The sequence below is a fragment of the Rhinolophus sinicus genome, chromosome 4 (genome assembly GCF_057876585.1).
Source record: "Rhinolophus sinicus isolate RSI-liver-muscle chromosome 4, RSI-T2T, whole genome shotgun sequence".
NCBI lineage: Eukaryota > Metazoa > Chordata > Mammalia > Chiroptera > Rhinolophidae > Rhinolophus > Rhinolophus sinicus.
The window spans coordinates 2,871,887-2,894,143 of record NC_142504.1 but is presented as its reverse complement, the minus strand read 5'-3'; the positions used below and the strand labels follow the sequence as shown (position 1 = coordinate 2,894,143).

Below are 22,257 nucleotides of genomic sequence, written 5' to 3'. Positions count from 1 at the left end.
TAAAAAATATATCACTTATATTTTATGTTTATATGTTATATTTATAATTATACATTATATTTATAACTTTGTTGTAATTAATTTTATGTGTATTTATATTTATACTAAATATATTAGTACACTGAATATTTTAAAGTATATGTACATATTAATTTACATATTTATATGTATATTAAATATATTTTACGTTATGATATACATTTAACATATATTTAATATATATATATTTATGGAAAAATTAAGGCAATTCAGACATTTATAGACAGGACTCTTCAGTTTCAAGAGGCAGAAATATGTCTTGAACTTGGTAACAAAAATGGTTTTTTGTGGGGTTTTTTGGCCCACGTAACTGGTCATGGCTGGGTCCATGAGCCCCTGGGCTGTTTTGGGCTTGTGTCCCTCTCACCTGAATGACAGCCATTTATCCCTGACCCCCACTCCATTGGTTCCAGCATGATGAGACCACCTTCCCAGGACCCTGGCAGGAAGGTCCTCAGACAGCCTTGATTGTCTGGCTTAGGACATGCGCTCATCTTAGGAGCTGTCACTGAGTCGACGGATCAGATTGGCCAGCCTTTGGTACATGTCCCGCCCATCCTCTGTGACAGGGGCAATTAGACTGAGATGCTGAGTATTAGGTTAGCTACAGGAAGGAGAGTTTCATTTAGCACAAACAGGGAGATGGCTGGACGGACAGGGCAGAGGCTGTTTCTTATGTGTGTCTTTAAAAGCACAGCAGTCGGAACACAGCCGTGTGTTATGATGACAAAATGGAATTTTTCTCCGTCCAGGTCTCTAGTCAGCGCACTAGGCCCACAGGATTAGAGTTATGGGTCAGGCTTTAGAGACCCATGTTGGTCGGACCCGCTGGTCAACACCGAGAATTCTTCATTGTCCTGGGTTCTTGAAGAAAACCCTACGTGCACACATATGTATATACGTGCAGTGACGCTCACCAGTGAGCTGGCTGCCTGTGGTCTCCGTCATCTCCGAGAGCCAGGTCTGCGGGCCTTTTGGACAAGAACACTGATAGAAAATGGTAAATAGGCTGCAACTACAGAAGCTGTCATTTTGAATGGAATGAAGACGTAATCATCACGTTGAAGGACCAAGGAATCAATGACAGGAAGAAGGCACCACACGGGGGCCACCAGTCAGGGCAGAGTCTCCGTGACACTGGTCACAGAGGGTCCCTTGAAGGCTCTCATCTGAAACCCACCCTCCACCCGCCGGCTCCTGAGTATTTGCACACGTGTGTGCACACAGTGACACAGTCACGTGTATCACGTGACAACCACAGCATCTGACACTTCCCATTCAGCCTTGTGTTTCTGTGCTTTTGCTCATTCTTGGACCCGACTGCCCTCCTCCACCCGCCCAGACCAGACTTGTTTCCCGCTCCTGCTGCATTGACCATGTGCTCCCCATCCCCACTCTGAAGTCATCTCACCTGCACTGTGTGTTGGTAGCTTTGATGTGGGCGCGCATCCCCCTGGGAGGGCATCAGGCCTTTCCGAGGGGGTCCCTTTCCGGATGTTTTGCCTCCATATGGATTCATTGCTAAAACTGAGGCATCTGAGAGCTCACCTGGGGCAGCGTCAGAGCCAGGGTCCCCCCGACTCCACGTTCAGGACGCCCTCTCCTCCCTCACAAGACAGGTGTTGCTCTCAGCCATCAGGGGTCTCACGGGGCTGCAGTTACTCAGGTGGACAGATCTTACACCTGACGCCTGACAAAGGGAACGTGGAATTCCTGGGAGAGGGCGGAGCAAGTGAATAAGTCAAGTGATTTGTCAGCAAACTCTTTGGATCATTAGCTGGTTTCCAAGTCCTCTTGTCAACCAACTTGACAAAGAATCTAATTGAGTCGTCAAGTTACGGATCATGAAGCATACATTTTGTGACAGATTAATTAAGTGAGATACAGAAGAAAGGTTTGAAAGACCGAGTGGCGTGATGTCACCACAGAACTCCTCGGTTACCTCCACTTACTTACGGGAACAGGGTTTCCTGCCCCGTGTTGAGAAGACTGAGTAAAGGCGCTGCCTCGCTCTCGCAGTGAGTCCTCCACTGACTTCTAAGGAAACAGTTCAACAGGCCTCGTTTAGCACAGTTTGAGATGCATTTCTAAGGACATGTTACCTTTTTGTTTAGCAAATATCAAAATTCCTAAAAGACGTACGCACGTTTATTGGCTGTGTCCTATTCATTATCACAGTGATAACTACTCAGTAGAGAAAAAAAGAATTTACCATGATGTGGTGAGAGGAAACAAGAACTAAAGTCTAATTTGTGTGTGCATTTTATACAGAGAGGTTTGATCAACAGAAGAAGATTTTCAAGCAGAAAGTACACGCAATGAGCTGAGATTACAGGGGGTAGTGGGATGGAAGTAAGTTCAAGAAAGACGAGGCAAGTTCTAAAACTCTGCCTGTGAAAAGCAGAGCTTGCGTTCCTTTTTATGTGGAGGGTTCTGGGCATCAAAATGCTATCGTATTTAGATTCCTTTTATTAGATTTTTTAAAAAGATGAAACATTTGAAAATTTCATATTTACAATGCAGTAGAAAGTATTACATCTGTTGCAACCAATGGAACTCATGATGGAAATTTTCTGGTGTCGATTGAACATTTTAAACACGGTTGTTCAAAATTATTTGGGGGATGTGTATGAAAAATATTAGTGACATACATGGTGTAGGTTTATACCAAGAGTTCAAGAGCGCTTTACCTGTACCTACCTTATTTTCCCTTGTTTTTCCCAGGCAGGGAACTAAACCCAGGCAGGTTGAGATGCAGAATGGGCATTTCTTGTTGGCCGTGAGTGGCACATGGAGACAATACAACCATCGGTGGTGTTACGAGGATGCATTTGGTCTTTGACACGTTGTCTCTGGGCCGTGGTGAAACTGTCTCTTGACAATTCTCCTTTCATAATGACCAGCAAATAAGCAGCATTGTAGGATATCAGGTCTTTCATTTGCGTTCAATAAAATAAAATAAGATAAATGAATCCATTGCAAAAAGTACTGGGAACATGTTTACATTTAGTATTTGAAATTTTCTTTGGTGATTTTGGAAAAGAAAAACTCAATGGATCTAATACTGAGCTGAGAATGAGTGTGTTCACCTTGAGGACTTACTAGCCTGAAGTGAGCATTTCCTTCTTTACGCTTGAGCTGGAGAGTTTCCCAAAGGTTTCCTTTAGATGTAATGGCATTTGACCCATGGGCTTGTGTAATGTTGGTGGAGGACGACGGAAGGGTTACTGGTCCTGACATAGGCTCGGTGGCTGTTCATTTAGAAGAGAATTTAATCATAAATTCACATGAGGCTTCTGTTAAAGACAAATGAACCGTTTTTCACATTTGCAATAATCACTTTTTTAGTTCAAAGAGGTTGCTCACGCCTTAAGACGAGCCAACATGCCAATGCATTAATTAACTCAAAATAGTGAGTTACGCTTTTAGGGCCGACAAAAATAGCAGAAGGGATACAAGCAGTGCTGTATTCCTTTTAAGATTCCCACGAAGTCACTGAGAATTGTCAGAAGAATGTTTACATCCTGTATTTTGATTTGGAATTCCAGAGAAAGATAGAATTCTAGATCTAGAAGGGACTTGAGAGCCTGTCAGAACCAACTTGCTTCTTTTACTAAAAAGGAGGGGGTTGTTCAAAGTCCCAAGGACCGGGAGCATGACATGGGGTCTGGGCCCCTCCTGTGTCCCCTGGTGCTGCCGGCTGTCGGGCTGGAGTCGCTGCAGCACCCTGGCTGCATGGAAACCCTCAGCTGAGGGTGGGAACTGGGGCACACGGAGCAGCTAGACGGCCCTGCACCATTAGCTCATTTAGAAATTGTCAAAACATGTCATAGCTCGTGGGGTTAATAACAGGAATGAGCCAGAAGGAGAAAAGATAATGAGGGGGCAGGGTGAGCACCATGGGGGCGTCTGGTTCCAAGGAACAGACTCTCAGACTGACAGAGCTGAGGGCAGAAAGATGAAAACACACCAGCCAGGCTGCGTGCCTTACAGGAGTGTTGGTTCCCACCTTCGGATCATGCTGGAAGCACCAGACGTGGTCCATGCAGGTCCCCAGCCTTTGTGCATGCTGCCCTCTCTCCCAGGCTTGCAGCACCCGGCCTGGGCTCTGAGCTGGGTGCAGCGTCACTTCTGTCCTCTCCCCTCTGACTCCCTCATGGCACCCACTACCTGTGGCAGGTGGCATTGCACCTGGCTCCTGCTCCCTCCGGCATGCTCCGTGACCACCCTCACTATGCTCAGGTGAGCTCCCTTACCTGCTCCTGCCCAGCGCCAATGCCCGGCCCTGGCACAGGTGCACAGGTGGGCCCTCACTGAACACCTGTCATATGGGTTCAAGGATGGCATCCCTCGGGCCCTATGGAAGTTTACCCATGAGAAATGGAGGACTCACCTGGGCAAGAGGGCAGGTCTGGTAATCGCTCTGCTGACTGTACTCTTTTAAATGGTTTAACACGTGCACACTAAATATAGACTTCTCACATCTTGCTGGCTTAGGGTTCGCAGTTGGCTGAATTTAGAGCAGTGACTCTCAACTTTTCTCTTTTTATTGCTACAAAACTTCTGAGGAATATAAAGCAATTCAGACAAGCATTCTCAGTGCTGGAACTGGATTGAAAGGGGGTGGGGCAGGCTTGGAGCCCCACCCCTCAGGGATGCATTCTGAGGGGGCCCGGATGCCAGGAGAAGCCAGCCGCAGGGGGCCCTAATGTTTCCAGGGGGCCAGTTGGGCGTCCTGCTTCACCCCTGAGTGAGAGCTGTTGGTGGGGCCGGGGGAGGGGCAGGGTGGCCCTAGCACTTACTCAGCACCTGCCGTGTGCTGTCCCCCTTCCTTTGACCAGCCAGCCCCACTCTACCTGAGCAAACTCACCCAGGGTGGACATTACCACATGGCATGGCACTGTCGCCCTTGTGTACGTGTCTGTCCCCTCGGAAACGGTGAGTCACCAGAGTCGAGACTCTTGCATTAGGAATCTGTGTTCCCAGGTCCAGTCATGGGGCCCTTCCCAGCAGTGGACGCACGGCGGGGACCTGTACTGTGGATTGGCATCCTGTTTGGTCTCTGCTGCAGCCCTGAGGGCCAAGTAGCCACCCACCTCCTGACGAAACTGAGCCAGAGGGGTCAAGACAGCTGACCCGGGCCGCCATCCACTGCTCTGTGGGGATTCGAACCCGGGACCTCTGTGCTCTCCCACTACATAGAAAAAAATGCGTTCCTTTACTTGACCTTGTTCAGTGAGGGTGACAAAAGCGAAGGCAGGACACAGGTCTGCTCGGCCATCTGCACTGCAGTGGATGGCAGTGCAGAGAGCAGCTCTGAGTGGGGTCAGTGCCGTGAAAGGACATCTCAGGGCTGAGTCACAACACAGGCTGTGTGGACAGAGCGGCCGGCCACCAGCCCAGGTGTGACAGCAGAGCCGCAAACCATTGTCAGAAAAGACTTGCTTGTGTTAATTCACAGGCAGTGTTTCTTCTCCATATTTGCCCCCAATTAGGAGTCTTGCAACAAAAACCAGGAAGGAAGCTGGAAGAAAGGGTCCATTGTGGGGGCGCAGTCACCGGCCAGGAGACACTGCCTGTGCATTTGTGCTTCTGCACAGTCGCTCCTTTGTCTTCCGTCCTTCACTTGTTAGCTCTCCTGTGAAATGTCTGCTTTGGAAAGTTTCTGTCCGTTTGTTCATTTCATTGTTGGGGATCTCCAGTGAACCAGCTCCAGGAGGAATGTTCTCCTTGGTGTTCTTTTGGTTTTGTTCGTGCTCTGTCATTAGTCTGCTGTCCTGTTAAAATGACGGTGGTGTGGGTGCCATGGCGACGTCACCGGACTAGCAGGGCACTTGGCGTGGCCTTCACTTGGTTTAGCCATTCATTCATTCGTCAGAGGAATGAATTTTCAATGAAGCACAGTGAAACTAAAGCCAGCACACACCTTATTTCCCCAACTACCATAACAGTGCTGCCTTAGATCGTATGTCTTGAGGAGCCATGAAGTTTAAAATCAATTTCTACATTAAATTTTTAAAAATAAGAACCCTGGTACACAGCTGTCTCAGAGTTGTGCACACCTGTCCCTTCCAACTCCAGAGTTAGTAAGAGTCCTCTTCTCCATGCAGCGATCTTAAAACACCTGGGCATTCAGAAAGAAAGAAAGTAACAGCCTCATTCAACTTACACGTGATGTGTTTCTAAGTAGCCTGTTACATGTGCGGAGAGCTGCAGGTCCCACTGGCAGCAGCTCAGTGTCGTTGCAGGAAACCATGTAGTGCTCAGGGGCCACGTAACCTCAGCCAAGGACACTGTTGTTCTGAGTCTTTTCAGTTTTACTAGAAGCTTCTCTCCCAAGATCGCCTTGTATTTAAACCAGAACTTACTGTGTCACTTTATAAAGATGAAGGGAGAGCAGATGCCGACAGTGCCGTTAATATTTCAGGCCAAATTCCAGGGGTTCCTGTGGAATGTTTGTCACAAGTTCCCCAATAGTGTTGTTTATGTCTCAGTTCGTTTATACTTTTAAAACCCCTACTTTTTAAAAGAACTCATTTTAAAGCAAATTCAGTTATAACCCAGGGTCAGCCTGGAAACCATTGCACCCACCGCGTCATTTCTGAATCTTTGAATGTGTTTGTCTGTCGTCACATGCGATCCAAATTCAAAAGGCTGATTCATAATATGCTGAATGTTGAGGGGAAATCTTGCTCTCCATCCCTCGCATGTCTGTGGCTCCCCAGGCTGAAATGTTTCTGGAGGAAGCCGTGTTTGAATGCCTCGATTCCTGGCACCCCAAATTCCAAACTTCTGGTGTGTTGAGCAGATTGGGGTGCCCTGGTTGGGGGGTGCAGACACTGAGGTGTTGGCTGACCTGTCCTTGCCGTGTTTTGTCCAGTGAGCCTGCCCCTGAGGCCCGGCAGCCCCTGTGGCATGGACGGGGCCCCCCTGCTGCCCTCAGAGGCCGAGGAGACTGTGTCTGTCGGCAGCTGTTTCGCATCTGAGGACACAACTGAGGACTCGGGGGTGATGAGCTCCCCCTCAGACATCGTCTCCCTGGACTCCCAGCACGACAGCACCAAATCCAAAGACAAGTGGGCCACAGACCAGGAGGACTGCAGTGACCAGGACCTAGCTGGGACCCCGGAACTGGGTCCCCAGAAGAGCCCCTCGTGGGAGAGGAGCTGCCCTGGGAACTGGCATTTGAGGTGAGTCGTGGGACAGCTGGGCGGGGAGGGCCCGTCCTGGTCTGGAGGAGCAGTTGTTTGTCACGGTGACCAAACACTCATTAAGAGTCTGCTGCCGGCCAGGTGCCCTCCACGTGGTCACCACTCCTGACTCGGGCGTTTGCTCTGTGTGATCCTGTCTCCCTGCTCTTTCCTGATGTGCAGGTGTCTATAAATACCTCCTAGTCATATCATTTGTTCAGACACTTTTATAAATGGCACCCTACTCATCCTGTACGTTTTCAGTCAGCATCCTGTTTTTAAGATTTATCCATGATGAGGCATGTGTCATTAGTGCATTGTTTTTGTTTTTGTTTTTTTTCATTTTTAATTAATGGACACTTAGGTCATTCAGGTTTTCCAGCACTGGACACAATGAGGAAGCGATACACGTGTCTGTTTACACACAGAGAGTTTTCTAGAAGAGAAATTATTAAACCTTCAGGAAAACTCTTCAGCTGCAAGGAGTGCTGACAGATACTGTCCGATTCCACGGCCAGTGGGGTCAGTGCTGACCTGCCTGCCTGTCCCGTCTGCACCAGGGTGTGGGCCCGTCGGCAGCTTGAGCTTGGCGGTCACATAGGTGTCAGGTGGTATTTCGTGTGGTTTTAACGTACAATTCTCTTATTAGGAAGGATGACAATCTTTGCATATGTGTACTAACAATGTGATTTTCCTTTTCTGTGAATTGCCTTTTAGTAGACTTTGACCTTTTAAAAAAAATTACAGCTACTTTTTTTTTTTTTAAAGTCATCAATGTGTCCTTTGTCAGTTATTTCCACAGATAGAGTCTTTAAGACTGTGGCTTGAATTTAACTTTGGGTTTTTATTGTTGTTCTATGAAAATTGCTTTTTGATGTTGTTGAATTCATCCTCTTTCTCCTGAATATCTATGATCTTGCACATTTAAGAGCCGTTTCCCATACCTTAAAAGACTGAAGTTTGTCTGCATCTCTTGCTAAGTTTAGTGTGGCTTTCTCACATTTAGGTTTCTCCTCTACCTGGGGTTTATTTGGGGCTGTGGTGTGAAGAAGGTATCTATTTTTCCCACTGATTCCTAGTTCCACTTTGGTCACATCTCAAGTTTCTAGCACTTTTCCATAGTACTGGCTTGTTTATCCATCATTGACCCCGCACCACACTATCCTAATTCCTTTCTTTATTCTCATATAGAAAAGCAGGTTAATTCTTAGTAGCCCATCACTGTTTTTTTTCACCTTTTAAATAATTTTAAAAATTATTCACACAATGTTATAAAACAGGAATAAAAATAAAGTAGAATAATAAAAATAATTCATAAGTCGGTCACCAAAATGAATGAATGCTATTGTATTTTTCATGTTTTGTTCCACTTTTGTCCATATGAACATGCAAATCTTCATCTTGTTAATGGAATTCTAGCATCAATAATATTTTATTTTGATTTATTTTTACCTAACAGTTTATCAAGAGCATTTCCCCATTTGTCAAGTATACTCTAATAATTTTAATGTCCAGCTTTTCAATCTTAAGGACAATTTCAAGGACAAGTTTATATTTCATCAGACAGGAACCTAGAAGGTGGCAATCGGCCCATTCCTTCTGCACCCCAGACGAGATGCATTTAGCTGAGGTTGGCTGTGCTGTTTGCATCTATGAGAGCTGAGAAAAACTGTGGTATTTCCTTCTCAGTCCATGTAACGTCATGACAGACTCCCTCTCTGCAGCAACCTCCGGGCCTGTTCTGTTCGTTTGCATGAGGATTGCACACACAAGCCTCCACATCTGACACTGAGCAGACGTTTGTAACTCTGCCCTGGGGAAGCCGTGTCAGTCACAGTTTGCTTTGCTGGTCTTGGCCCTGATGTAAAATCCTGCTGATTTGTGTCCAAATGCAATAGTCCATGTTGTCTGTGGCCACAGCCAGGATGATGACGGAGCCTTTGGAAGCCGGCGCTCTGTCCACCTGGGAGCAGGGCATGTCTGTCTGGCCTCATCTCTGGGGTGCCTCTGAATTTGAGTAGCATGGGGAGGGGGCTCTGGAACCAGACAGGCCCATGGTGGAATCCCACCGCCACTAGCTAACTGGATGTCTGGCCGTCGAGAGCCCACCTCACTGCCAAGCCTTTCATTTGCTTATGAACGTACAGGTCCTGCCTCTCACCTTTCAGAGATTTGGTGAGCCTGTGAATGCCCCGTGCACATGGCACAGTGTGTGCCCCATCGCTGTGGAGTAGGACCCATTGCCAGTTATGGCTGTTAGTTTAGGAAACGGGTGCCAGAGGATGGGCAGCAGGGCACTTGCCTTCTCTGGGTCAGCGTGGCTGTCACACGGGGTTGAAAATGATCCCAGCCCTGTCTGTGCTGTTCCATTGTTTGTCCCAGAGTTGAGATCGACTCTCTGCCATGATTTTTCATGGAATGACCATAGATTTTTACAGGCGTTTCCTCCACCGACAAATTGGACATAGTCAGAGAAGTCAGGCAGGCACACCACACATGTATGTCCAAATGCTTGGTTTTCAAGAAGAGCCTACAGTGTGCTTGCTGCAGGGGTCGCAAACTCAGAGGCCGCAGAGAGTGGTGGAAAGTGCATGTTTTCTCTAAAGAACCAGCCCCACTCCAGCCTCCAGCTTTTGCCCTATGGGATTACAGACCCAATAGGGCCGGTTCTGAAGAGAAGCCAGAAATCTAGGTTTTTGTGTGTGGCTTCCCTAATTTTCAGTGTTGCCATTCAATTCGAACATCCAGGGCCACCTAAATACCTGTGTGTGCTGCGTGCGGCCTGCTCCCGACATTCACTCTGAGTGTGGAAGGCCTGGCCCTTCCTTCTCCGCTCTCTGATTTCCCAGCTGTGAAGTATCCGCGGCTGCAGTTACTCCATAAAGGATGTATTCCCTCCATAAAGCTCTTGAAAATACCTTTCACAAGTAAATTTGGGAGGTCATTCTGTCTTCCTGTTAGTGAAAACCTCTCACAAACTCTGCAGCAAAGAAGCCTGTTACGTGTTCCCCTCTGGAGTCCCTCTCAATGTTTGTCAGAATGATGGTCCGTGAAGCACTTGGGAAGCGCTGTTCTCTGGATGTCACACCCTCCACACTGTCGCGCTTAAAGCATTTGGCAGAACACACCTCAGGTACACGGAGAGAGAACGCCCCTCTCGAGCACAGTGCCTCCCAGACACAAGCTGTGTGGTCCTGCGCTCAGCACACAGCCGGCTGAGAGCCCTGCAGCAGAAAGGCGGGGAAGCCTGGAGGGGGCAGGCTGGGGCTGGGGCTGGGGCTGGGCCAGACCGCGGGAGCTGTCCAGCACTGCCTCGGAGAGGAAGTCTGCAGAGCTCAGGCGAGCCTCGAAGACAGCCAATTGCAGGTGGCCAGACTGGCCAGTGGTCAAGTGCAGAGACCTGTGCTAAGGGGCTGGCAGCCCAGAATCCAGCTGGAATTGTGTGGGAGCAGAACTAACCACCACTCACGGAGGTGTGGCCTGGCCCTGGCCCCTGGACAGAAGCCCTGTATCAGAACACTGCACAGGAGTGCCGGTGCAGCAGCTATGGAGAGGACCAGTGATGAAGAACCCTTTCCTGATATCCCACACTCCCAGGGGAGGATGGGCCAGCGAACAAGGCCTGTCACAGTGTGCTCACCCTGCCTGCACTGCATCTCAGGTGCCCTTGAAATCCGTGCATCAAGACCATGTTTCCGAGGGCACTCGAGGGGACATACTACTGTTCTCGGTGCCTGGCTCTGCCCTCATGATTCTCACACCGAGTTTCTGCAGCTAATCCTAAGACAGCCATTATGTCCTCAGAAGACACGTTCTTCCTGCGTGGCAAACAGTGACAATCCAGGGCCTGGCGGTCACAGTGAGACACCCTCCCCCCCACACAATTGTCTGAATGCCAGATCTCAGAGGCTTGGGCAAAGCCAAAGTGACCCTTTGCTGTGACTGGCAAAGCTGGGCCTCTCCAGGTGGGGAGTGGATTCTGAGAGTTTGTGGAGCTGTCCCCAGTCATCTCTGCCTGCAGGAACTCCACAACACGGCCAGCCCCCAGTCAGATGAGGAGCGTTCTGATTTTCAGCTTTGCCTGAGCACCTTATATTGCCCTCACTCCACTGCCCCTCAGGTGTTCGCTGAGTCCTGTGGAGAACAGAGTAAGACTCTTTGTGACCTGAGAAGACCCAGAGTTAAGTACTGATTTACTTGAGTGTCTCTCCTTTCTCTGTACTCTGCAGATTGCAGGCACGTAGGGTTCTTTGGCTGGGGCCCCATGGCCTGGGCCCCATGTTCACAAATCGAAGGCAAGTACCGTTTCCTCCAGAGCTCCCGCTCAGCTGAAAGCACCTTCTTCACCTGGTCAGCCCAGTGGCCAAGTTTCCCAGCTCCTGTGCCACGCAGTTGACCTACAGCCTCCTCTTTCATCAGTGGCAGTGTGGGCTGGGCTCCGTCTAAGGCCCTTGGAGCCAAGCTTTGGAACTGAAGAGTCTCAGGAATAAATACTGGTCTTCTAAAGAGGGCAAATCTGAATGCTTGGTAATGACTGGAATATGTTTTATGTGCTGTGATCTGAAAAGGATAGATTTTCCATCAAGTCTTTGACTGGATCCAATTATAATTTTTCATTGCAACATAACTCTATGTCCTTGACCCTGTAAAGTGGGACATCAAATTCCCAGAGTCATCCCCCCACTTAGTGCCTCCAGTAAATAAGTTCCTTAAGGAAGAATTCAGCCCAAAAGCACACAAGCAAGAGAGTGGCATGTGGTTATGAGCCCCTCATTGTGGGGACACCTGGGAGTGGCCTTCTGCGTAGCTCTGCCCTGGGCAGGTGGCTTGTCACCAATACCTGCATTTGCTTGCGGGTCTCTTCCCAGATGCATCTTTCCTTTGTATGTGGCCCAGAGCAACTCAATGGGAAGAGTAAAAGTCCATGGTCAGATTGCCTGGGGTCATATCTGCACCTGGTGATATGCTGGGGACTGCATGCCCTTGGGCCAGTCACTTGACCTGTCACTTCGATGTCTTGTCAGTGCAATGAAGCCGTGTAGTAAGTGCCTGCTGCTTAGAAGACAGCCTGGCATATTGCCAGCCTTCAGAAAATGATAGCTGTTGTTATTGCTGGTGCTGTTGTTATTTACAGCTGCCTGTGGAAGGGTGCAGATTGCTGGGAAATCCTTAAAATGTGTATCTAGCTCTGATCATTTGCCTCTTTGAACTATTTATAACACCTTTGTTTGAAAAGAAACTATACACACACACACACACACACACACACAGACTCATGTCTGTCTGGAGATAGATGGCGGAGAGAAACTGAGAGCGCTGTTGCCTCCTACCTCCTCCGGGGGAAGTGACAGTGGAACTTGCATGATTTTTATACCCTTGAATTCAAAGGCAGTCTTGCTGTAACAGGCAGCTTACCCATCAGTGGATAAACAGTGTGGCATTCAGTTCTGGGGTCCCTTCACAAGCATCAGTTCATTCTGCAGGAGCTGGATGGGGTGTGTGAGGGACACTGGGTATGTGGGTTTTGGGCTCTGTGTTTTGAACAGTAGGGCCACACTGAAATCATGCGCGGAGCCCCAGGAGACAGAAGGTGTAGCTTCTCCAGGTGAAGGGCACCTCCCTGAATTGCCCTCTGCCCTCCCCTCCCTACCTGGCAACCCCTCAAGTTCCTTCTGAGCCCTGCTTGTCAGTGGGCGGTGGGCATGATGGCTAGAGAAGTGAGAAACTGTCTTTTACCTGCAGGGTTTATGGCTTCAAGTCATTTTATGGAACTGAGACTGCACAGGTCACTAGTGGAGGGGCCGGAAAAGGGTTTTCCACTAGATCATACCAACTTCTAGAGCCCTGGAATTTTATCACTACAGGAACTGTGACCTGGGATGCACTTAGAAATAAATTGTACCATCCAGAACCCTGGAACTTTGTAATGCTAGGACCTTTGGACCTGGGGAACATTTAGAAACATTGTATACTGTCTAGAACTAGGGAACTTTGTAATTACAGGGACTTTGTGCCTACAGGAACATTTAGACACATTTAACACCTAAAACCCTGCAACTTTGTAACTTCATTTACAAAGGAGCATTTACAGCACTTTTAAGACTTTGAAGAACCTTAGTACAGTAACCACTGGCCACACTGGGCTATGAGCACTTGCCTAGTGGCTGGCCCTAGGTGACGTGTGCTCCAAGAGTAAAACATCCTCCAAATTTGGTCTGAAAAAAACTCATTTTATATTAGTTACATGTAGAAACAATGAAAATAATGTGGGTTGAATATTGGGTTAAGTATACTAATTAGTTAAGTATACTAATTAAAGTTAAAGTTAAAGAAGGTATCTAATTAAAATTAATCTGACCTACTTATTTTTACCGTTTTTAATGTGACTACATGGAAATTTAAAATTACATGTGTGGCTCATACTACATTTCTATCGGATACCATTGTTCTAGAATCCTGCAGCTTTGTAAATACAGGAGCATTTGTTAATGGAATGGGGAAGTTAAGCATATAGGACTGTCATCAGCTGTGTATTTTCCCAGGTTTCTTGCCTTTAGTTTATCAAGTAATTTTTTTGAAATCTTATGGGTTGCTTTGGTTGTCATCAGCAGATGCAATTGCTACCTGAAAGGGACATCTTTTTCCTCTCCCGCTCTTTTTATTTTTTCATAATTCTGCCACTGAATAAATTATTTAAGGAAACTCTTCTAGCCACATCAAATAGAAAAATGACTGAATGTGCAAGAATGGGTTGTAATCAGCCCATGCTCGTCTTTTCTTTCTCATATGAAATGAAAACAACAACAACATGAAAAGCACCTCTTTGTCTTGACACAGATTTGACCCAACTGCTCCTAGTTCTGGTTCCCGAAGGCGTGGCAAGTCATCAGGCCTGCATCCCCTGGGGACACCCACCTTGCTGCCCCCGCCCCCACCACTTCCTGGACAGACTGTGGTTTGAAACTTGTCAGTACTGTCCTCTGTCCCTCATAATTTGATGCAGCAGTGGCCTAACCGTCATCGTGTTCTCTGCAGTCACCTCCGTGTGACAAAAGGCTGCTGGTAATGTTTATTCAACATGTGCAGCCCAGTATCAGAATGTCTGTGCTATGTTTGTTCTTTATTTCCTTGGCCTGAAGCCACAACCAACTGTCAATAAGAAACATAGCTAAAGACTGGCTATGGGTTGGGGGTGGGGAGTGGTGCATCTGTGCATGGTCACCTTAGGCTGCACAGAGGCCGATGCTTCCTGCCAAGTCTGGACTCCTCAGGGACATAAGCAGGCGCTGCAGCTAAGCCCACAGCAGGCTGCCCTCCAGGCCCAGGGAGAGGGATGCTTATAATCCATTAGTAACCCCTGGGGAGAAGTGATGGTGGGGTGAGGAAGGAGAAACAAACATGGCTAATCTCTCCCTCCTGAGATTTTACATTGGAAAGCAAAACTAGATACCTCGCTACTGGCTTTGCATTTTGCCAGTTAATCCATTCACGCTGAAGCCTGGGGCCCAGAGTGGAAGCCTTGCTTGGCCTCAAGGAAAGAGCCGGGTGGTCTGCAGGCCCCGCCCTCCCCTCCTGGGCAGGACTGGGCTCAGCAGTCTCCTGAGAAACAGCAGCTCAGGACCTGGGCTGGCTGGGCAGATCCTGGCTTCCTCGCCAGCGCTGGCTCGTTTCACGTGACCACTCTCTCCCCCTGGGCAAGCAGCACCCTAAGAAACCAGACTCATACCGGAGCCTTAGAGCAAGCTGAGCCAGGGGCTGAAATGGGGGACGTGTCTGCAGAGCTGGGAGCACAGCATCTGGCCAAACCTGTGAGGTGTGGGTGAGGCAGATGGAGGAGGGGCAGGGCAGGATGGAGAAGCAGGTGGGAGGGAACAGCAGGAGGTGGAGGGTCCCCAGATTTCAGTGACAGGGCTTGGCCTGCAGAGGGCAGGAACCAGCTCAGCTGCCCTGAGCCCCTGGGGCTGGGCTCCTGAGGCTTTTTAATCCCCCTGCCCAGGCAGCAGGAAGACAGTGAAGGGGGGGCTGGCACTCAGGCTGCAGCCGCCTGGTCTACGGTCGCCAGGCTCATAGCTACACCCTGGGACTGTTAGGCACTCAGTAACAAAATTGTACCCCAAAATGTAAAGTGCTTTGCAAGAAAGAATTATTGGTCATTAGAGGGCCAAAGGATTATTTAAAATTTGCCCATTTAAAAGATTATTTTGTCACTCAAGCTGCTTTGTACCAAAATGAACATAATTCTAAAAAAAAAAAAAAGGAAGAAATATTCGTGGTACTTTATGAGTTTAAACAAATCACACTGGCGGGTGGTGTTTGTGTACATTTCTATCTCAGCCTTGTCCATTGGCAAGTTATTTTTAGACCCTCACAATCATGTATATAATTACAGTGGACCCTTGAACAACGTGGGGGTTATGGAAGCCGACCCCCACCCACTCAAAACCCCCCAGTATAACTTTCAACTCCCCAGACACTTGCTTGTCGCTCAGTTTCTTCAGGGGGGTGGTTCCAGAATGCACCCCCTCCTCCCTACAGGGACCGAGACATGAGGACACTGCAGTCCTCATGTAAGATGGTGTAGCAACAGTGCATACAGTTGGCCCTTAGTACCCAAGGACTCCTAGCCTCGGAAGGAAAAACTGGTTTTGATCCCTGGTTGGTTGAATCCAGGGATGCAAGACCCTGGGATCTGACCGGATGACTCTATACCTCTTGACAAACACCCGCATATCTCTGGGCCCACACACTTTGCACCAGGGTGTTCAAGGGTCAACTGTAGATGTCTGGATTTCCCTCAAACATGCTGGCTTAAGCGCTGACGTCTTACTGGCTGATTTCCACACACAGTGATTTCTCTAGCTCCCTCCCCCTGGAGCTCTTCTCACCAACACAATGAACGTTGTTGTGTGTCTGCCTTTCCTTCCCTGGGATTCTTTCCTTAAGGGAAGTTATCGGCAGAGAGGCTGATGACCCAAGTTCTCACAAAGGTAAAGCTTCGTCTTTGTCCCTTGGTGTCCATTTCAACATTACTTTCCAGTGAAAGCCAGTAGCAATGGCGTGAGTGTCTCAGAATCACTGCATTTTTGTCAGCCTGCAATGACTTTTTTTCTCTCGTTTAACATTCATAAAATGATAACATCCTTGGATTTGTATCTTAAATTTGTTTTTCGCTCTTATTAATGTTACTCTGTTCTCATAGAGAAGTGTGATTGTGCATACTCTGAAGTCAAGGCACATCCTTTGAAGTGAAAGTATAGATATAAGTTTGTGATATTAGCTGGGCTGTAAGCATCCTAAACTAGGAACAAACATTTTAAAAGTGCTCGGTTTCCCATTGCAAATACTGTTTTGTGTACAGCACTGTCCATTTTTCTTTGCCATATACTTTAGTAAATATTCAAAGTAAATTTACTTAAGCAGTCACATTCCATGAAAGAGAAAAACACAACTTCAGTAAAATGCATTGAAATACTTAGTCTAAGGCAAGAGCAGTGGGAAAGATGGTCTGCTTCCCGGGGTCCTTAGTTGTCGGTCCACAGCCAACCTCTTTGCCTGGCTCCTCAGAGGGCATCAGCTCAGACTAATCTGGGAGCCACTTCCTGGCTCCGAAAAGGACAGTCAGTCGCCCATTAAGAAAGACTCATTTATCAGAGTACAGACTTTGCTATGTGAGGATGGTTCCAAGCGTACTGCATGCATTATTATCTGGGCCCAATTCACAGTGATGGAAACGGGTCCTCAGTTATAACCATCAGCGGAGAAGACCGGCGGTGTTCGTAAGGCAGACAGTTGCCACATGCGTGTGTCTGTTCTCTGATGACAAACACGTAGACACGAGTGCCCTTGTAAAGGCCATTTTCAAATTGCTTTGGCAGCAGTCGTCCCATGGATGCTATTGTCTCATCCCAATGATGCAAATAAAGCAGGATTGACTCTCACGAGCAGGCGGGCTGACACCTTCCTGGACGCGCGGGTGGCAGGATGGCCCTGCACACCCAACATGGTTGGTCCTTCCCTACACTTAAGAGCCCATGTGGCCTTGGACAGGTCTGTTGGTCTCCTGACACATAGTTTTCTACCTGTAATAAGGCAGTGACAACACTGTCTGCCTTAGAAATTGCTAATGAGAAGGAGAACAAGATCATCTGTGCAGAAGAGCTCAGCTCCAGGCCTGGAACAGGCCGTGACACAGGCGTGCCGGGCGCTTGGCTGTGAGGCGCTACCTCCTGTCAGGTCTCGGAAGACGCCCCTGAGGACGGCCAGGAGAGGGAGCTTTATTTCTGTCACTGCTGTTACCACTTTTGCCTCCATCGTCATCATTTTTCTATTTCCTATTAAAGACCCAGGAAGCACAGCTCTGCGGGGGAGGTACTCAGGCCCTCCAAACCCTGTCCCCTCCGTCACCTGCCCAGGGTGTGAATTAAGCTAAAGTGAAAGCAGGGAAAAGGGACCTGCTGCAGTATGTTGCCCTGCTGGGGTGAGCACAGCCTGGCGACACCTCTGTGCCAGACCGTGCAGCTTCCATCACCAGAGCCTCCCAGGATCTGACGGAACCGCCCCCAGGGCTTAGCAACGACCTGGCTGTGCGGGGCTGGGGGCTGAGAGCCCAGTGCCTGGCAACCATGTGTTTGCAAACTTGGTATCCAGATGGTCTCACTCCTTATTACTGTCTGAGGTAGGAGCCAGGTGCAGGCGAGTACAGTACAGATAAGCAAGCAAGTCTTGTTGGCTTGTCTGCTCGTCCGTGCAAAGGCTGCTGCTGCCGGGTACGGCTTAGTCCTCGGGCTGTGGGGTGCACAGGGCCGGTGTGGGTGCAGAGCTGTGACCCTTTGTGGCCACACCTCTCTCACACACACACACACACACACACACACACCCCATATACACCATCTGTGTCTCAGTAGCTCCAAGGATGACATTGGTCCAGTGAGTGTAGAACAGTATGAATGTGAATATGATTTATACCGTCCTCAGATATTTCTAGAAAAGAATAAATTAAGTAAGTAATAAGAGGAGTGAATGAATGCTCTTGCTTTCTCTTTGGTCTTCCCTAGAACTGAGAAAGCCGCAGCAGCCGCCAATGATGACAGAGACCTGTTTATCACTGGACAGTTCCAGCAAACCCTGGCAGAGCTGGACGGCGATCTGGAAGGTAAGAACTACCCTCCCACACTCGGACATCCTACTGTGTGGCAGCAACGCGCTGTGTGTAACGACCCCACATGGGTGTGCAGGAGGGAGAGCAACTCCGTTTGCAGAAAGCCTGGGTGTGCGGGCAAACGTGCAGCTGAGCACAGCGCCACACAGGGCTTTTCCTCAGGGGGCTGCGCAGCGCCGTGCAAAGCCTGCACAGCTGCCTAAAACCTGCCCTGAGTAATGCCGATGTCACACATCAGCAAGTCTTGCACAGGTATGAAGAAGAGGAAAACCAGCCCTGCAGGACCCAGGTGAATCAGGGAAACCCTGGTGACACACAGACACACAGGTTTCTTTATGAACATGGCTAGCCTTTCCATCTCTCAGGAAAATGCAGGGCACAGACCTGCATGGGGGCCTTTTGTAATGCAGCAGCTCGCACCTGCTGTTCTCAGGGTGCACCTGGGGGCGCGACACCGTAAGGCCAGAGCTGATGCAGATAGGCCTGTGGTGAAGAGCAAGACGGGGGCAAACTCCAGATCCACCTTTGTGTTCTGTACAAGGACACAGTGTTTCCAGAGGGCTTGAGATTAGGGATCTGTTTTTAAGGGGAGGACGTTGGCAAAATGTGTCTCCCCCCCTCATCTTGAGACATCGGGGACCCACCAGCTGCTCCTGTGCTGAATAAGGAAACGGTGCCTCCGGCCCAGGTACATGCAGATTAGAAACGGAAATGATACTTTACAATGAACACAAGTAAGTTACACAACAGTAGCCTCAGGGAAATCACAGTCTGATGTGATACCTTGAGCCTCGGAGCCTAGGAATCGTGCACCATGCACATCTGTGCACATGTGTGACTCGTGTTTGCACTTCTTTGCAGAAATGGAAGAGAGTTACGAAAGTGACACCAGCTCTCTCACCGGCTCCATCAATGGGGTGTCTCGTCCGTACATGCAAGGTGCTGTCATCGCCGAGAGTGACGCGGACGTGATCCCAGTGACATTCATAGGGGAGGTTTTGGATGATCCTGTGGAGTCGGCATTGTTTTCCAACAAAAACAACAACGCTGGCTCTTTTGACAGGGGCAGCGCAGCCAGCAGGCTGTCCTGCCTGCCTCCCGCCCAGGCTGGGCCCAGCCAGCAGCATGGAAGGAAGAGGGCGGAAGTGCTGGCCTCACCCGCCCCTGCCCGGGATGCTGGGAGAGAAGCCAGCACGGCCTCGTGCAACAACCGTAAAGGTGTGGGTCCAGGGGTTATGGAGCCCAGGGTGACTGCTGCCTCAGAGCTGCACACGCGTGACCTAAAGGCCCAGGACAGAGACAAGGAACGTGGCTCTGCTCCTGCTGGGATGGCACAGGCCGTCAGGAGAGCAACTTCTCCGCCACTGGAGGAGAAGGGAGACATCACTAAGGACACCTCAGCACCACTGTCATGGTGTCAGCGAGGCCAAAACCCAGGCGGAAGTTTCGGACTGAAACACGGCCTTACAACATACAAAATTGTCCCTCCGAAATCAGAGATGAGGTGTTACGACAGGGGAGTATCGCTCTCAACGGGCGCCATTAAGATTGACGAGCTGGGGAATCTGGTGAGCCCCCACGTGAATGGGGGCAGGACCATTGCCCTGTCATCCTCTGCTCTTGAAAAAGAGACGCAGCCCGTTGGAAAAGTCAGAGAATTCCGGAGGTCCCACTCTGTGGAAAAGCACTCTGGCTGGCACACAGAGGGCTCGGCCAAGAGACCGGTCACCCCCACCCCCGCCGCGCCAGCAAAACCGCTGCATCCCGAAAGCAGGCTCGGAGCAGAGCCCACCTTCCTGGACCCCAAAGTGACATCGCCCCAGCAGCAGTCCCCCCAGCAGGACGATGGGAAACATCTCGGGGCAGGTGAGAGCCGGCCGCCCACGGCAGCCACTTCTCACACGAAAGTGCCAGCAGCTAGTGCCGCACATGTCCTGTTTCTCAAGCCTCAGAGAAGAACATCCAGTCAGTATGTGGCCTCTGCCATTGCCAAGCGGATAGGGCCCCCTATAGCCCACGCCGACGTGGCGAGGAAGCATGGCAATGCTGGGAAGACCCACACAGGCAGAGCGCCAGAGCTCACCGGACGGCCCCCCTCTGCGAAAGCCGGTGCCACCCCCAGCCCCAGCCCAGAGTCACGCTTAGGTAAAGATGAGGCAAAGTCGCCATGTGGTCACCTTCCCAGCACCAACGGGGAAGAATCAGCAGTAGGAGCCCATCCCAGAGGGCAGGTCAGTGGCCCCCATGGAAAGCTGTCCACTCAGGACTGCCCTGCTGGCACCCACAGAAGTCCCTACGTCCCAGTAGTCACAGCTTCCCACAGGGATCATGTTTCCGTGGGGCAGAGCTGTGGTTTCGGTGGGAAGCAAAGCACCATTCACCACAGGACCAGCTCAGCATCTGACCCCACGTGCAGGCCGGTCAGCACCAGCCCCCCACCTCCTCGCTTGGGAGCAGACCAGGCTCCTGACAGGGCCCTGGTGAATGGCTCCAGGTGGGTCTCCATCCACAGTGAGCCCCCTCCCTCTCCGAGAGCGTCCGGCATGAATAGCCACGCCGTCCCCGAGCAGGAGCAGAAGCCCAGTGTGTTATGCACGGACATACATGATGCCGACGGTCCATCGTCACCCAGCATCTTCGGGCCAAAGAAGAAGTTCAGACCTGTTGTCCAGAGGCCGGCACCCAAAGACACGTCCCTGCACAGTGCCCTCATGGAGGCCATCCACTCGGCGGGGGGCAAGGACAGGCTGCGCAAGGTGAGCACCACGCAGGCACCTGTTGCAGGGGGCCTGTCGCCTCCGTGCTCGGGCCTGGTCCTCAGCTGGCACTGGGGGAGGGGACGGCAAGGACACGCAGGGGTCCGCACGGGTTCGTTTTCACCAGATTTCTGCCTCACTGCCCACGGAGTATCCGAGCAGAACCACTAGGACAGAAAGCCACTGGGCCTGTCCTCTCTGCCTTCAGGCCCTGCCTACCCCAGGCAAAGATGTCCCAGTAAACAGTCCTGGTGGTGGAGCGGTGGGTGCGTCATCCACACTGGCCCTGAACAGTGGAGAGAGCAGGTGGGCAGTCCGGACAGGCCACTCCTGCCCGACGTCCTTCAGTCACAATAGGAACTGTTTAGGGCACCCCTTCCCCTTATCTAAGCATTTGATGCATTGCAAATATCTCATTGAATTGCTACACCACATAAAATTGTCTCCAAAATCAGATGAGGTGTTATGACAGGAATATCGCTCCCAACGGGCGCCATTAAGACTGACAAGCCGGGGAGTCCCCACGCATGACTGGAACTGCTTCCTGCATCTTGCAGGTGAGCAAACACAGGCCCCGGGTCACACTGCCAGCCAGTGGGGACCCAGGATCCCCACCCAGGTCTGCAGGACTTAACAGCACATATCAGCTCTGGAAAGCCAGGACATACGAGGCATTGCCCGAGGCCCCAGATACATAGCCTGTGGTTGTTATGTCACGTCGGTTCACTGCAGCCTCTCAGTTGGGTGTGTCCTGTGGGGAAGCATCCTGCCTCTGACAGAGAGGGACTGTAGGATGGATCCCACAGGACTCAGCTGCTGGGCATTGGTTGTCCTTTGTGCTGCCTGCCACCTGGCATTTCTCCATCTCCTGAGTGACGTGTGCTGCACTGTCCCTAGACTGCAGAGCCCAGCTCAGAGGGAGGCCTGAAGAAGCCGTCCTACACGGACACGGAAAGCGAGCATTCGGCCCTGCTGGCAGCCATCCGAGGGCATCGTGGTGCCAGCAGCCTGCGGAAGGTAAGGCGAGAGCCCACACGGCTTCCTGGGCCCTGTGGGGCTGCAGAACGCAGGCCGGTGTGAGCTGATGGGGGCCATCCCGGGAACGGCCCGCCCC

The 22,257-nt window shown here is 50.2% G+C and overlaps 1 protein-coding gene across 8 annotated transcripts in view; it reads left to right on the top strand.

Moving 5' to 3' along the window:
• COBL (cordon-bleu WH2 repeat protein) overlaps positions 1 to 22,257 on the top strand; it is a 177,353-nt gene that overhangs the window by 148,035 nt on the left and 7,061 nt on the right. For all 8 annotated transcript variants that reach the window (XM_074341038.2, XM_074341031.2, XM_074341030.2 and 5 more), the window contains 4 exons: positions 6,920 to 7,229; positions 18,284 to 18,381; positions 19,249 to 21,143; positions 22,041 to 22,160. In XM_074341038.2, coding sequence (XP_074197139.2) covers positions 6,920 to 7,229; positions 18,284 to 18,381; positions 19,249 to 21,143; positions 22,041 to 22,160 — 2,423 coding nt within the window. The remainder of the gene's footprint in view (positions 1 to 6,919; positions 7,230 to 18,283; positions 18,382 to 19,248; positions 21,144 to 22,040; positions 22,161 to 22,257) is intronic.